A 16,601-nucleotide genomic window follows, 5' to 3' on the forward strand; every position below is an offset into this window, starting at 1 on the left:
AAATCGAGATGGAAAAAGCCGCGAAAGCCGCCCGAGTGAAGCTGCCAGAGCTCAAGATAACCCCTTTCAACGGCACTTCGGTTGACTGGGTCAGGTTTGAGAACATGTTTACATCACAAATAGACAGCAAGCCATTATCGGACGAGGAAAAATACGGCTACCTTTTGGAGCTGGTGGCCCCAAAGGTAAGAGATAGAATAGCTAATTTAAAGCCGGGTACTCTGGGGTACAAGACGGCGTGGGACAGGTTGAGAACTGAGTTTGGACAGAGCAAAACTGTTGTCGCTGCACATATGGAAGAGATAATTAACTTGCCAGTTACCAGAGGACTAAATTACGAAAGGGTGCGCGAGTTTTATGAGAGGCTGAGCAAGAATTTTGACGCGCTGCAAACTCTGGGGGAGGGAGAGATGCTCAAGGGTTTTGTTCTGTCAACCCTGAACAAGCTTCCCCAAGTAAAACCCGATTTGGTGAGAACAGACGAAAGGTGGGAAGATTGGAACATGGAAAAGTTGATCAATTCTATCCAAAAATGGCTCAAGCGTAACAAACCCGAAGACAATCACAAAGATCAAACGGAACCAAAAAGAAGGGAACGTAGTTATTTTGGCCAGAAACAGCCCCACTGCCTGTTCTGTGAGAAAAACCACTGGGGAGAATCGTGCCCAACATACGACACAATCGCAAAACGGAGAGAGTTCTTTGCAGCAAGACGACTATGTTTCAATTGCGCCCGCCCAGGACATACCGGGAAGGAATGTCGAAGCAGGTTGTGCTATAAGTGTAAGAGCAAACACCACACCAGCCTATGTGATAGGTCCAAGGGAAGCGAGACGCAAGATCCCAACGCCACGCTAAGCGGATACACGCCTTCTGTCGAGGAAAGGTCCCTACCCGCCATAGTACCATTGAAAATCCAGGGGAGTACGTTTTGGGCTTACCTAGACACAGGGTCGGGAAGAAACTTTATCTCCAAAGAAGCAGCTAACAAGTTGAAGTTAAACCCAATACGTCACCAGTCACGCCACATTGTAACGGTTAATGGGACGAAGAAACAGTCTATGCCAATCTATGACGTGACAATCAACTCAATCGACAGTAAGGCAAGCGAGAAAATAGAAATTACAGGAAGCAAACTCGCAGATTTCACAACTATCAAGAGGCCCACCCTTTCAGAACTGAAGGAGAAATATCAACATGTCCAGGGAAAGATGTTTTACAGAACCGCAAGCGAAGAGTATCCAATCCATCTAATACTCGGGGATGCAACCTACTGTAAGATCAGGACGGAACAAGTGTATAAAGGCAAACCGGAAGATCCAATCGTTGAGGGAACCACATTTGGCTGGATTGTTCATGGTGGGAAAGAATACACAGACAGCAATTGCATGTATGTGAGAGAGACTGACGAGTATGAAAGACTGTACTCGCTCGACGTTTTAGGAGTAGAGGACCGAGGGGAAGACGATCAGCTAGACATCCACAAGGAATTTCAAGAGGGCATATCGAAGAGAAGTGATGGCAGGTACGAGGTGGGCGTGCCGTGGATTCCAGGCGCCAAGCTCCCAAATACAAATGAGGAACCAAGCAGGAGACGTCTTCACAACGTAGAACGAAAACTGAAAAGAAACGAAGAGCTGAAGATTGAGTATGACAACATAGTTTACGAGCAGATCGAGCAGAGCATCGTCGAGAAAGCACCAGAGCAGCCAACGGGTGAACGTGTATTTTACATGCCCCACAAGCCAGTGGTGAGAGAGAGCGCTACTTCAACCAAGGTGAGAATGGTGTTCGATGCAAGCGCGAAACCACATCCACTCGCCAACAGTGTGAGCGAGTGCATGCACACTTGCCCACCGCTACAACCGCTGCAATGGGACATCATGATTAGGGCGCGAATGTCATCTGACATACTGCTGGCGGATCTTCAAAAGGCGTTCCTACAGATTGCAATCAAGAAGGAGGAGAGGGATGCGTTCCGCTTCTTATTCAACATAAATGGAAAGGAAGAGCATTTACGTTTTGCAAGAGTGCCCTTCGGAGCAGAAGCTAGCCCGTTTATGCTGGGGGCTACCCTTCAGCATCATTTCAATGAACAACCGCCGGAGTTAGAGGATACTGTCCAAGCGCTAAAAGAAAACACTTACGTGGACAATCTCATGAAAACCGGAAGGGGCGTGGAGGAACTAAAGGAGTTCAAACAGGAAGCAACTGAGATTCTTGAAGGCGCCAGGTTCCCAGTACACAAGTGGGAGTCCAACATTCCAGAATTAGATAGTGAGGACAATCCAAGCAAGTTGCTCGGACTCGTGTGGGACAAGAGGGAGGATACGCTAGAGATCCAAGCACAGATACAGGGTGAACAAGCACCAACAAAACGATCCATTCTCAGTCAACTCTCAAGTATCTATGATCCGCTCGGCATAATTTCACCGACCATGGTAGAGGGCAAGCGAATTTACAGAGAGGTGTGTGATGAAAAGGTTGGCTGGAACACTGAAGTGAACAGTGTCAATTCGCGAGATTGGCTCAAGTGGAGTAGTCAGCTGAGGAACATCAAGGTGCCCAGGAGCGTAGCCAGAGATATCAGCAAGATAAGGGCTGTACATCTCCACGTTTTCGCAGATGCCAGTAACATAGCGTGTTCAGCGGTGACCGTTGCTGTAGTGGAGCACTCAACAGGTTTTGTGAAGGGGCTGCTAACGTCAAAATCGAGGATTTCAAAACGTAACACATCGATTTCAAGGCTAGAACTGGTGGGAGGACAGATGGCCGCAAACATGGTGAGAAATTTACTGACAGCGCTGGGGCGGTGGCCTATCACTTCAGTGAACGTGTGGATGGACAGCATGGTTGCGCTATTTTGGATCTGCAACCCAGGAAGAGCATGGAAAACATTCGTATCCAATCGAGTGAGGAAGATCGCTGGGATCACTGAAGAAACCGGAATCCAGTGGAGATATTGCCCAACTGACAAGAATTTGGCAGACTTAGGAAGCCGTGGTGCCTCACTAGAGAAGATGCAGAAAGGGCAGTGGTTTGAAGGGCCGGAGTGGTTGCTACATGAGGAGGAGTGGCCCGAACAGCCGGAATTAGAGAAAACTGAAAGCGTCAGTGAAGAACACAGACCAGAAAAGGAAGAAACGCTTTACTCAGCCAAGAAGGAGCCTGATGAGTGGGACACACTTCTTGCTAGAACCAAACTCTGGAGAACCTTCCGAGTGACCGCGTGGGCTCTACGGTTCAAACACAACTCACTCACCAAGAAATACAGAACGAAGAAGAGAACGGGGCCGTTGACGACCGAGGAGTTGAGTTACGCAAGAGATCGATGGATAAGGAAAGAGCAAGCAGACCTGGAACCAAACCTAGAAAGCCCCGGTTGGAAGTTAGTAACAGACGAAAACACTGGTATCTTCAAATGCAAGGGGAGGATTCCTGGTTACCAGCCGACGTACATTGAGGGGGGAGTATTTGCAGACAAGCTCATACGTCATATCCACGAAGACATAAAGCACCTAGGAGTCGTAAGCACCATGGCAGCAGTGAGAGAAGAGTGGTGGATGCCTCAACTGAGATCAAAGGCGAAGAAGATAATCAACAGCTGTTACTTGTGCAAGGTGTTTAGCACTCAACCATACAGGCCAACAGAAACAGCTGCACTACCACCGTTCCGCACAGAATGTGGAAGACCATTCGAGACCACAGGGATCGACTTCGCAGGACCCCTCAATTACAAGATTTCTAAGAAAGAGCAGGGCAAGTGTCACATATTGATATTCACTTGTGCAACATCACGAGCTGTGCACTTAGAGGTGACTAAGTCACAAACAGCAGAGGAATTCCAGAGAAAGCTCAACGGATTCATCACACGCCGTACCCGGCCAAAACGCATCGTGTCGGACAACGCAGCCGTCTTCAAAACCACAGCCACCTGGATCAAGAAGATACGCAAGAGTGAAGAGCTGCAAGACTTCTTAGCGCCACAGCAGATAACGTGGCAATTCAACTTATCAAAGTCGCCGTGGTGGGGAGGACTGTACGAAAGGTTAATTAAAGAGGTGAAGAGAACCTTGTACAAGACAATGGGGAGAACACACCTAGAGTACGCACAATTTGAAGCTGTAGTGATGGATATCGAACGACATCTCAACAGCCGTCCTTTGACATACATGGAAAGCGAAACAGGAGAGGAGCAAGTGTTGACGCCTAACACACTCATGTGGGGACAAGGATCGTACGCCGTAGAAGACATAGAGTTGGACGGAGACGAAGTAACCAAGTTACATGCACGATTGAATGACAAAAGGCAGCATGTGTGGCAGAGGTGGAAGAAGGAGTATGTTCACGGCCTTATGGAAAGTCACCGAATCAAGAGAGGCGAGAGTGACTACCCAGAAATCGGAGAGGTCGTACTCATTATCGGTGATGAGAAGAACAGAGGAGAATGGAAGAAAGGTCGTGTTCTGAAACACATCAGAGGCAGAGACGGAGTTGTAAGAGGAGTTGATTTGCTACACAAGGGAAACCAAATCCAGAGGCCAATACAGCTGGTGTGTCCTCTCGAAATACGGAGCCCACTTGAAAGGAACACAGAGGAGTTAGCGGAGATTAGAGTGCAGGGTAGAACCGTTGAGAGAAGAAGAGCAGCAGTAGACGCGGGAGCTAAAATCAGATTAATTGCCTCGGATGATTGAACTTTGAATCGTTTTTTCAGTTTCAAGTGACATTCACCGCGATAAAAGTAAAATTTAAGTGATAATCAAATTTTAGGGGAGCGTGACCGGAACTGTCGTGACTGCGTAGCGTTACAACCGGATGTCATATTTAGTTCTTAGATGATTAAAGATGATTGACAAGTGAAATTGAGACAAGTATTGTGAAATAGGTTGAAGAGAGGGGAGAGACACGAACACAATGCAAACAACACGAGGATCGAGAGAGAAACTATTTTGTAGTATTTTCGTTTCGTTTTGTCATTAAACCCGGGAATTGTTCACAACATCGAGAGTCTTTTGTGTACCGTACAACTTCGGGACAATACCTCGGTGGTTAAATAATGTTAAAAAAGCTAGTGTTGCAAATCCAGATAGTTCTCAGAGAGTTGCACTCGGAAATTATGACAGTGGCATTTGACGATTTATAGAAGTCATCTCAAAGCTTTTGGTTCTGGATTTTTCGACCCAATAAAACAAAATTACTTCCGTCCGCAATTCTTGTGCGCTTTCCGTTTAATAGCTTAAAATGATGAAAAACATCTTTTGCCGTGGTTACAGTTTCAGTACAGCTGTTGCAAATTCCTTAAAAGTATCAAGTTCGAGGGAAAATCTTGTCCATGCAATGGATTTTGCATCGTTCAAACTCTTCTCTGTAGTATAATTTGAATCTGGCTAGAAAGTGTGAAACTCAACAAACTTGCAAACAAACTGTGCCCGGGGGAGGGACCACCCATACAAAAAAATACCAGGGTGCTCGTCGGAAATTTTGAAAAGAACCCCTAAGAGATGCCAAGGTCCTGTTTTGTGGGCTTGACTTGGAATTTTTTTCTCCCCTAAGAGGTACCAATTCTTACATAACACATTTTCTCCTAGCCAGGCATATTTTTTCGGCTCAATACCCTAAAAGGCACCGCACAAGCTCCCACTGGGGACCTTTTGAGGCTGAATACTAGAAGAGCTACTAGAACCGCTTTTTTAACCGCTAAAAGGTACAACGAGCATCCCCGTCATATTTATAGTGGAGTTCCCCCCCGGAAATTGTGAAGTACCTTCCCCGACAGCAGGAGATTCACTCATCGCACGATCATGAAATTCTTCATCACGTGATCAACGATGGGTGCAACGGCCTGAAAAAAAAAGCCATTTGAACAGACGTCTGGGATTACTAGTATAATCATGTAAAAATAATCTCCGTAGGTACACATCAGCACATTTGTATGAATCAATAACCAGCGTTACCAAATAAAGGATTGATTGATTGGCTGATTGACTGACTGACTGACTGACTGATTGACTGATTGACTGATTGACTGATTGATTGATTAATTGATTGACTGATTGACTGATGAATCGATTGTCTGATTGACTAATTAATTGACTGATTGACTGATTGACTGATCGATTGACTAATTGACTGATTGACTGATTGATTCATTTGGTGAATTGACCGATCGATCGATTGATTGCTTGCTTGATTGATTGATTGACTATACAGCATCTTTGTTTTAGTATCTGCCCCACTTCGAAGAGAAATTACTTGATCGCGCAAGAATCGTCATGAAGGCTATATTGAAATGTCTTAGCTTAAAAAAATGGCGTTTCGTAGATCCTTTGCGGGCGTTTCGCAGATCCTCTGCAACCTTCGTTTACGAAAATCGAAATTTTTTCCGGTATCGCTACTGAAGAATGCACCTTATTACCTACTGTACGCGGACCTCCTCGTGTTTTGGCCTTCAACCGAAAACTACAATTAAAAATTTAACAAATAGCGCCAATTTGCTTCGAGTTTTAGAAACTATAACAAGACATCATTTTTAGTTTGTTTTATTTGCAACATTAATATGCTGAGAAATAACAAGGATCAAAATTGTCTTGAGTATTTTTTTTATAATTTACATGTATCTGTGAAAAATATCATATCTCTTAATTTCCAGAATCAGCAAGGCACATGCACATTAACTGACGAAAATACAACTATAATTTTTATCTGTATATTGTTATAAACTGAAAAATATTCTGCTTCTCTAAGATATACATTGTGAAGCGGGTGAAGGCTAAAAACACTGTGCACTGAACTTCACAAATTTCACAATTTATCCTGATATAAAAACTGTCTTCTTCAGATTGAAAAAAAATATATCAAATGTACAAGCTATGGATGACTGGTTCTGAACATTTCATTCTCAATATCTTTTATCTTTACATCTTTTAAATTAAATGACGAAGATATATTAATTCCATTTTTACGACATAAATACATACATACATCCTATCCTATATAAGTTACGAGTTCAAATCCGTTTAATGATCTTAATTTTCACGAAATAATTCTTCAGTCGCATAACCAAGTACAAATATTACTTTCAGTTTTAAAGATGATTTCCAGTCCGTACTGCGCACTCTCGAGAGTTTGTTTGCGTTTTTTGGTATGTTTCATTCCAGGCATCACAAAATGTAACAATTCGCAACTACTTATATGAAGTTAATTCAAAGTTTCATGTCAACCGCCTTATGGATGCGAAGCTTTATGCTTCGTTCTTTCTCATATCACTATCAACTTCGCAGCTGTAAAAATCAACGAAGCTGTTGGAAAGAGAATTTGAAGGGCCTTAAAGATAAGGTTTGTGCATTCCATCGAATCGATGTTATTCGATTCAATGGAATGTGAATCGAATAACGTCTATTCGCATTCCATCGAGAAAGACACATTAACATCAGGAAGTTGAAACTGCGCAGTACGGACCGGATATTACCTATAACGTCACAAATGTTCTTAAACGGACGAATGGCTCGGCCTCAATCTCAAATAGAAGCCTCGAATAAGTTACAGTGTAAAATATTCGTTAAATAATCACACTAATCACGATTGAATTCTTCTGTGACACATACATAACAATTACGACCACGTAAATACGGTATATCAAGTTACATTTTAGCGTCACAAATGTTTTAAGACGGGCGAATGATTCCGCCTCAATCCCAATTATAGTCTGTCGACTAACCACCTACACATATTAGTTTAAAGATGATTTCCAGTCCGCACTGCGCACTCTCGAGAGTTTGTTTGCGTTAACTACTTACAAGAAGTTAATTTTCAAGTTTCAAAACAACCGCTATTATGGATGCCAAGCAGTCGAAGCTTTATGTTTCGTTCTTTCTCATATCACTTGATGAAACAACTTCGCAGCTGTAAAAATCAATGAAGCTGTTGGAAAAAGAATTTGAAAGGCCTCAAAGATAAGGTTTCTGGTTCGTAACGAATATCTCATCGAGTGAGCCTTATAATGTTTATAAACATTAGGGTGTTGAGACTGCGCAGTACGGACTGGAAATCATCTTTAAGTTTTAAGGTAATTCTCGAATTCCAAGTTTGGAACCTGTCGTAAAATAGTTACATGTAAAATATTTATTAAATAATCAAAATATTCTCGATTGAATTCTTCAGTCGCAAGTTCATTTCAAACATAACCACCTACCTATATTACTTTGAGTTTAAACGTTATTCTCGAATTACAAATTTGGAACATGGCGTGTAAATTGAAGGTACAAGTAAAATCCGTTAAATAATCAAAATATTCACGCTTGCATTCTTCCGTCGCAAGTTCATGACAAACAAAACCACGTCCAAAACAGAGCTTTTATAGCTAATGCAGTTCTCAAGGTCTCCGCTTCCTGAAGTGTCTGCATTAGAAATTGGAATTGTATTTTGCACGTGTTCAAAGAGGGTGTTTTCAATGCGGCGTTTTCGCGTTAACCGTTCCGAAAATTACCCTGTCCTAAATTTACCTTCACTCTCTTAATAAGTTGAAAATTCAAGGAATAAATTCCATGTTGCCATGCGTATGTTTAGTAATTGATCGCAGATGACGTCAAAATGTGGTAAAAACAAAAATAAGATATATCACTCGAGGCACACGAGGCGATAGCCGAGTGTGTCACAGATTTTGACGTCTTCTGTGATCAATTACTGACTAGACGCACGGCCACATGGAATCTATCCGCGTTACAGAATAAGAAAAATGCCAATTAAGTCTTCTACGTTTGTCCTCCAATTGAACATGAATAAGAGCCAATCAGAAGGCGAGATTAGTTCGACTTATGATATAAAAGCATACTGGCGCTGTATTAGGATTTGTCAGATTATAGTTGATAACGGTCTGCTGCCGTCACTCGAAATCAGGCCAGCTGAATCTCACCTTTCCCTCTCTTTTCCTCCAGACCAGCAAAATGTCTGCCATGTATCATCGTCAGTCTCAAAATCGAGTGTTTTAGGGACGCTGCTATTCAATAGGCCACGTTTGATATATCAATATTCTAACATGGCTCCGAGGCTTTCGGGTCAAAATTGGTCCCTCAATTCCCAAAAGAGACTTGGATACAAAGAAAACACACCAAATATTGTAGTTTGACCTGAAAGCCTCGGAGCAATGTTAGAATATTGATACATCGAACGTGGGCTATTCGTAAAAGAGCCCCCAAACACTCCTTTTATGCAACTGACCGGATTCATCGCAGTAACGCTACACAGCTTCTAAATGTATTGTAAATGTTTATCATTCGTTAATCAGATTAATTAAATTCCATTGGCGATTGAACTTTACTTGAGCTGACAGTTTAGTCGATTGTCTTCGCGGTGGCGCCAATCCCACCTCATAAAGCGTCTAGGATTCCGGTCACCAATACTGTTCAAAGATAACAAGATCACTGTGACTTACAGTTTTTCTACAGCAACAGGGAATAACCCGCCATACAGTAACTGAACACTTACATGCCCATTTAACAAGATCCAGAACTCCATGACTCCTTCATATTTACAAAAATACTACAGTCAGCGAACATTCCTTTTTACTATGGAAACGAGAAGCGAAACGAGAGTTGACGTTTGGTAGAAATAGAAACTGCTACAGAAACAAGAGGCGAGTTAATCCATGCACATCAAGTTTTCGCATGATTAGTGCATCTTCGACCAGATAGAAGTTCAGACAAAGTCATTTCTTTTCATTTAATTTTTTTGTTTTAGAAAATATGGCGAAAGAAAGTAAAATCATTAAAAAGATGTAATAAATTATCTTCACGAGATTAATACGTCAATTTAAAAAATTCGTTCATCCTGACTTGAAACTAATACTTACAAAGTATTTGGTCGTCTTCGTCGTCAGCGTGGTACCACTCGTCGTCGTTGTCGACCTCGTCGTCTTCGTCATCTTCGTCGTCATCGTCATGTTCGTCGTCTTCGCCGTCATCGTCATCTTCGTCGTCTTTGTCATCTTCGTCCTCTTCGCCGTCTTCGCCGTCATCGTCATCTTCGTCGTCTTCGTCGCCTTTGTCATCTTCGTCGTCTTCATCGTCCCCGTCATATCCTTCGTCGCCATCCTCGTCATCATCATCATCACCATCGTCATCGTGATCGTCATCATCCTCATCATCCTCATCATCATCGTCATCATCGACATCATCATCATCGTCATTATTATCATCATCATCGTCAACGTCGTCATCATCATCATCGTCATTATCATCATCGTCATCATCGACATTATCATCGTCATCATCATCGTCGTCGTCATCATCGTCGTCGTCATCATCATCATCGTCATCATCGTCGTCATCATCGTCGTCGTCATCGTCATCGCCATCATTCTCAATGTGATTGATATTGTCATCTTCAAACTTTTCCACATCCTCATTTTCATTATAAGCTTCGCGATTAGCATTGTCACTATCGTTGTAATCGTTATTACCATCACCAATATGCGCATTATCATCCATTGCATTTTTTATAAGGCCATGGTCCATATAGACGGTGAATCAGATAGTTATCATGATTAGTTGCTTCCCAAGCGTGCAGTGCTGAAAGGAAAATAACGCATACATGAACTTCTTTTTGAGATCTTCCAGTTAGATACGATTTGATTATATCTTATCTTATACCAGCCAGCCCTGAAGCCTACTTACGTCAACAGACCAGCTTCTCACTGCGCCTGGCTGACAATTTTGAGCTTTTACAGTCGTAACCGACACACTTTCTAAATATAAGTCAACTTCAAACAGAGAAAAGGAAATTTCTTGTAGACAACAATACACTTCCCCCAAATCTCCGATTTTCAAGGGGAAAATACTATATTTTTGGCGAAGCGCATCTTGGGACAAAGGTCGGAAACGTCATGCACGTTTAAGACACAACGAGGTTTACTTAGAATTTTACGTTCTAATTTGGGAAAAATCTCTTTTTTGATTAAGATGACATTTCTACAGCTGGCGAGCGTGCGAAAAAGAAAACGGGTAGTACCTGGTGTAAGACCTCACTATTATGTCCCGAGATACACCCACACATTCGCTAATAGTGTCGCCTATATATTGGCTATAGCAATGCTATGGCTATAGCACTGATATAGTAGCTATAGTAGCTGTAGTATCTGTAGTATCTGTAGTATCTGTAGTAGCTGTAGTAGCTGTAGTAGCTGTAGTAGCTGTAGTAGCTGTAGTAGCTGTAGTAGCTGTAGTAGCTGTAGTATCTGTAGAAGCTGTAGTAGATGTAGTAGCTGTAGTATCTGTAGTAGCTGTAGTAGATGTAGTATCTGTAGTATCTGTAGTAGCTGTAGTATGTGTAGTATCTGTAGTATCTGTAGTATGTGTAGTATCTGTAGTAGCTGTAGTAGCTGTAGTATGTGTAGTAGCTGTAGTATGTGTAGTATGTGTAGTATGTGTAGTATGTGTAGTATCTGTAGTAAATGTAGTAGCTGTAGTATCTGTAGTAGTTGTAGTAATTGTAGTATCTGTGGTAGCTGTAGTATCTGTAGTAACTGTAGTATCTGTAGTATGTGTAGTATCTGTAGTATGTGTAGTATCTGTAGTATCTGTAGTAGCTGTAGTATCTGTAGTATCTGTAGTATCTGTAGTAGCTGTAGAAGATGTAGTAGCTGTAGTATCTGTAGTATCTGTAGTATCTGTAGTAGCTGTAGTAGCTGTAGCATCTGTAGTATCTGTAGTATGTGTAGTATCTGTAGTATCTGTAGTAGTTGTAGTATCTGTAGTATCTGTAGCACAGATACTCCAGACACTAGAGATACTAGAGATACTAGAGATACTACAGCTACTACATACACTAGATATACTAAAGCTACTACAGATGCTACAGATACTACAACTACTACATCTAGTGCATTTACTACAGATACTACAGCTACTACAGCTACTACAGATACTAGATATACTACAGCCACTATACCTTCTACAGCTACTACAGATACTACAGATACTACATCTACTACATCTACTACAGATACTACATCTAGTACAGACACTATAGATACTACAGATACTACAGCTACTACAGATACTTTAGATACTACAGACACTACAGCTACTACAGATACTAGAGATACTAGAGATACTACAGATACTATAGATACTACAGATACTACATCTACTACAGATACTATAGATACTACAGATACTACAGATACTACAGCTACTACAGATACTACAGATACTACAGCTACTACATCTACTACAGATACTACATCTAGTACAGACACTATAGATACTACAGATACTACAGCTACTACAGATACTTTAGATACTACAGATACTACAGCTACTACAGATACTATAGATACTACAGATACTACATCTACTACAGATACTATAGATACTACAGATACTACAGCTACTACAGATACTACAGCTACTACAGCTACTACAGATACTACAGATACTACAGATACTACAGATACTGTTGCTACTACAGCTACTACAGCTACTACATCTACTACAGACACTATAGATACTACAGATACTACAGCTACTACAGATACTATAGATACTACAGATACTACATCTACTACAGATACTATAGATACTACAGATACTACAGCTACTACAGATACTACAGCTACTACAGCTACTACAGATACTACAGATACTACAGATACTACAGATACTGTTGCTACTACAGCTACTACAGCTACTACATCTACTACAGACACTATAGATACTACAGATACTACAGCTACTACAGATACTATAGATACTACAGATACTAGAGCTACTACATATACTACAATTACTACAGCTACTTCATCCAGTACAGCTACTACAGATACTAAAGATACTACAGGTACTACATCTACTACAGCTACCACAGACCCTAGAGATACTACAGCCCCTACATCTTCTACAGCTACTACAGATACTACATCTACTACAGAAACTATAGATACTACAAATACTACAGCTACTACAGATACTACACATACTACAGATACTACAGATACTACAGATACTGTTGCTACTACAGCTACTACAGATACTACATCTACTACAGACACTATAGATACTACAGATACTACAGCTACTACAGATACTACAGCTACTACAGATACTACAGATACTACAGATACTACAGCTACTACATCTTCTACAGTTACTAGAGATACTACAGCTACTACACCTAATACAGATACTACAGATACTACAGATACTACAGACACTACAGATACTACAGCTACTAAAGATACTAGAGATACTACAGCTACTACAGCTACTACAGCTACTACAGCTACTACATATACTACATATAAAACAGCTACTACATCTACTAGAGCTACTACAGATACTACAGATACTACAGGTACTAAAGATACTACAGCTACTACGTCTAGTAGACCTACTACAGATACTACAGATACTACAGCTACGACAGCTACTACATCTACTACATCTACTACAGGTACTACATCTCCTAGCGCTACTACAGATACTATAGACACTACAGATACTAAAGCTACTATATCTAGTACAGCTGCTACAGATACTACAGCTACAAGAGCTACTCGAGCGACCAAAGCTACTACAGCTACTAGAGATACTACTGATACTACAGATACTACAGATACTACAGATACTACAGCTACTACAGATACTACAGCTACTACATCTACTACAGCTACTTCAGATACTTCATCTACTACATATAAAACAGCTACTACCTCTACTAGAGCTACTACAGATACTACAGATACTACAGATATTACAGATACTACAGCTACTACAGATACTACAGATAGTACAGCTGCTATAGATACTCCATCTACTACAGCTACTAGAGATACTACAGCTATTACAGATACTACAGATACTACATCTTGTAGAGCTACTAGAGCTACTAGAGCTAACACAGCTACTACAGCTACTACAGCTACTACAGATACTACAGCTTCTAGAGATACTACAGATACTACAGCTGGTACTGATACTACAGATACTACAGATACTACAGATACTACAGATACTACAGACACTACAGATACTACAGATACTACAGATACTACATCTTCTGCAGCTACAACAGCTACTACAGATACTACAGATACTACATCTTCTGCAGCTACCACAGCTACTACAGATACTACAGATACTACAGCTATGACAGATACCACAGATACTACAGATACTACAAATACTACAGCTACTTCATCTAGTACAGCTACTACAGATACTACAGATACTACAGCTCCTACATATACTACAGTTACTGGAGATACTAGGGATACTAGCGACACTACAGATACTACAGATATTACAGATATTACATCTACTGCATCTCCTACAGGTACTACAGATACCACAGCTACTACTGCCACTACATCTACTACATCTAGTAGAGATACTACAGCTACTACAGGTACTTTAGATACTACCGATACTACAGCTACTATATCTTCTACAGCTACTATAGATACTTCAGCTACTACAGATACTACAGCTACTACATCTTCTACAGCTACTACAGATACTACAGATACTACAGCTACTACATATACTAGAGATACTAGAGATACTAGAGATACTACAGCCACTACATTTAGTACAGCTACTACAGATACTACAGATACTACAGATACTACAGCTACTACATCTTCCAGAGCTACTAGAGATACTACAGCTACTATAGATACTTCAGATACTACAGATACTACAGTTACTACATCTTCTACAGCTACTACAGATACTACAGATACTACAGCTACTACATCTTCCACAGCTACTGGAGATACTACAGCTACTATAGATACTTCAGATACTACAGATACTACAGTTACTACATCTTCTACAGCTACTACAGATACTACAGATACTACAGATACTACAGATACTTTAAATACTACAGCTACTACAGATACTACAGCTACTACAGATACTACAGATACTACAGATACTACAAATACTACAGCTACTACAGCTACTACAGATACTGCAGATAGTACAGATACTACAGCTACTACATCTACTACAGCTACTACAGCTACTCCAGTTACTAGAGATACTAGAGATACTACAGCTACTACAGATACTAGAGATACTACAGCTACTACAGATAGTACAGATACTACAGCTACTACATCTCCTACAGATACTACAGATGCTACAGATACTACAGCTACTACAGATACTACAGCTACTACAACTACTACGGATTCTACAGATACTACAGCTACTACAGATGCTACAGCTACTACAGATACTACAGCTACTACAGCTGCTACAGCTACTAGAGATACTACAGCTACTGGAGATACTTCAAATACTACAGATACTACAGAGACTATAGATATTACAGCTACTACAGCTACTACAGATGCTACAGCTTCTATAGCTACTATATCAGTGCTATAGCCATAGCAATGCTGTAGCCTATATATAGGCGACAGTTTTGGCATATTATCTTATCTTCCTTTATATCGGATTGTGTGACAGTTTGTAAAAACAAGACAGGTATGTGTTGTACGTTTCATTTTCATTACAATCAGTTTACTTTTGGTCAGTGAGATGCAGGAAATTGATGCGCTTTACACACTCAAAGTGTCTGTGTTCCGAAACTCTGTTAAAATCCTCCCTCAAATTTTCGTTGTACTAAATTAAACTGACATTTTAAAATTAGTAACAACAACTCATGTTGAATTGGACACTAACGTGTTTTAATTTTTGAGCCAGCATTTATTGCAACTGAAGGAACTGAATGAGAGATACTTGGTGTAAAGCGGCGATGTGTTAGCCGAGCAAGGGAAAGAGACCAACAAATTGCCAAAATTGTGGAAGATGCGGTTGTGATATTGTTCGCAGTACAGATCAGCTGTGAAAAAATGCAACAGAAAAATTACTCTAACAGAAGTTACAGACATTTGTGTGACAAATATCTATGAAGTTATTGAAGTTTGTCTTACAGAAGCCTATTTTAACTTAAGAACGCGAACATCTACTAGCTGTACATCCAGCAATAAATGTCATGTTCACCGGCCATACCGCGTGCACTTTTGAGTCGATTCGAAAGACCCCTGTGTAGATCAGTGCATTAATCACTGCCTTTTTAAGAAAAGTCGGCAGTCGAGAAAGCGCGATCTGCTTGATCTGATGGCGAGGGAAGAAGGGAAAATCAGTGTTGAGTAATTAACTTTACATAGTTGCTCAATGCTGACTACAGGTACCTGGTACAACCTTCACCAAAGGAAAATCACGTGAGAACAATTTCTTGACAGAAATTTCTTTATGTCTCAGTCATAATGTCTGCTTTCAATTGGAATGCGTAACCAAAAAAAATGAGCAATGGACTTACGAAAACGCACATTTCCATTGACTTCTCGCGATTCTACGCTTTCAGATTTGAATTTTCCAAAAATTCAATCAATATTGAAATGGGTGAATCTTAACAAAACTGACGATATATTGTGTGGTGATCGATCCTAGTTCCACAGAAGAAAGCTGAGCTGACATGCTGGCAACGTGGGGAAATTCAAGTAATACACCAAATAAAATAAGCCCAAAATAGCTCATTACATGTATGTGCACTTTGCATTGCAATTTTCTCCCACTTGGTCTACATTT

The 16,601-nt window shown here is 40.8% G+C and overlaps 2 protein-coding genes and 1 long non-coding RNA gene across 5 annotated transcripts in view; 2 read left to right on the top strand and 1 right to left on the bottom strand.

Annotated features, from left to right (window-relative positions):
- LOC145460454 (uncharacterized) overlaps positions 1–16,601 on the top strand; it is a 172,353-nt gene that overhangs the window by 64,861 nt on the left and 90,891 nt on the right. The gene's annotated exons all lie outside the window — the stretch shown is intronic.
- Positions 1–16,601, bottom strand: part of LOC145460439 (uncharacterized) — a 335,154-nt gene that overhangs the window by 56,640 nt on the left and 261,913 nt on the right. The window lies entirely within an intron of this gene.
- On the top strand, positions 77–4,812 carry LOC145503192 (uncharacterized). The gene has a single exon (XM_081482648.1). The coding sequence runs from the start codon at positions 105–107 to the stop codon at positions 4,695–4,697; it is 4,593 nt and encodes a 1,530-aa protein (XP_081338774.1). The 5' UTR covers positions 77–104; the 3' UTR covers positions 4,698–4,812.

The sequence above is a fragment of the Orbicella franksi genome, chromosome 11, assembly GCF_964199315.1.
Source record: "Orbicella franksi chromosome 11, jaOrbFran1.1, whole genome shotgun sequence".
Lineage (NCBI taxonomy): Eukaryota > Metazoa > Cnidaria > Anthozoa > Scleractinia > Merulinidae > Orbicella > Orbicella franksi.

Bases quoted from the DNA above. Each gene is read 5' to 3' on its own strand.
- LOC145503192 (XM_081482648.1), top strand. From the start codon at position 105: ATGTTTACATCACAAATAGACAGCAAGCCATTATCGGACGAGGAAAAA.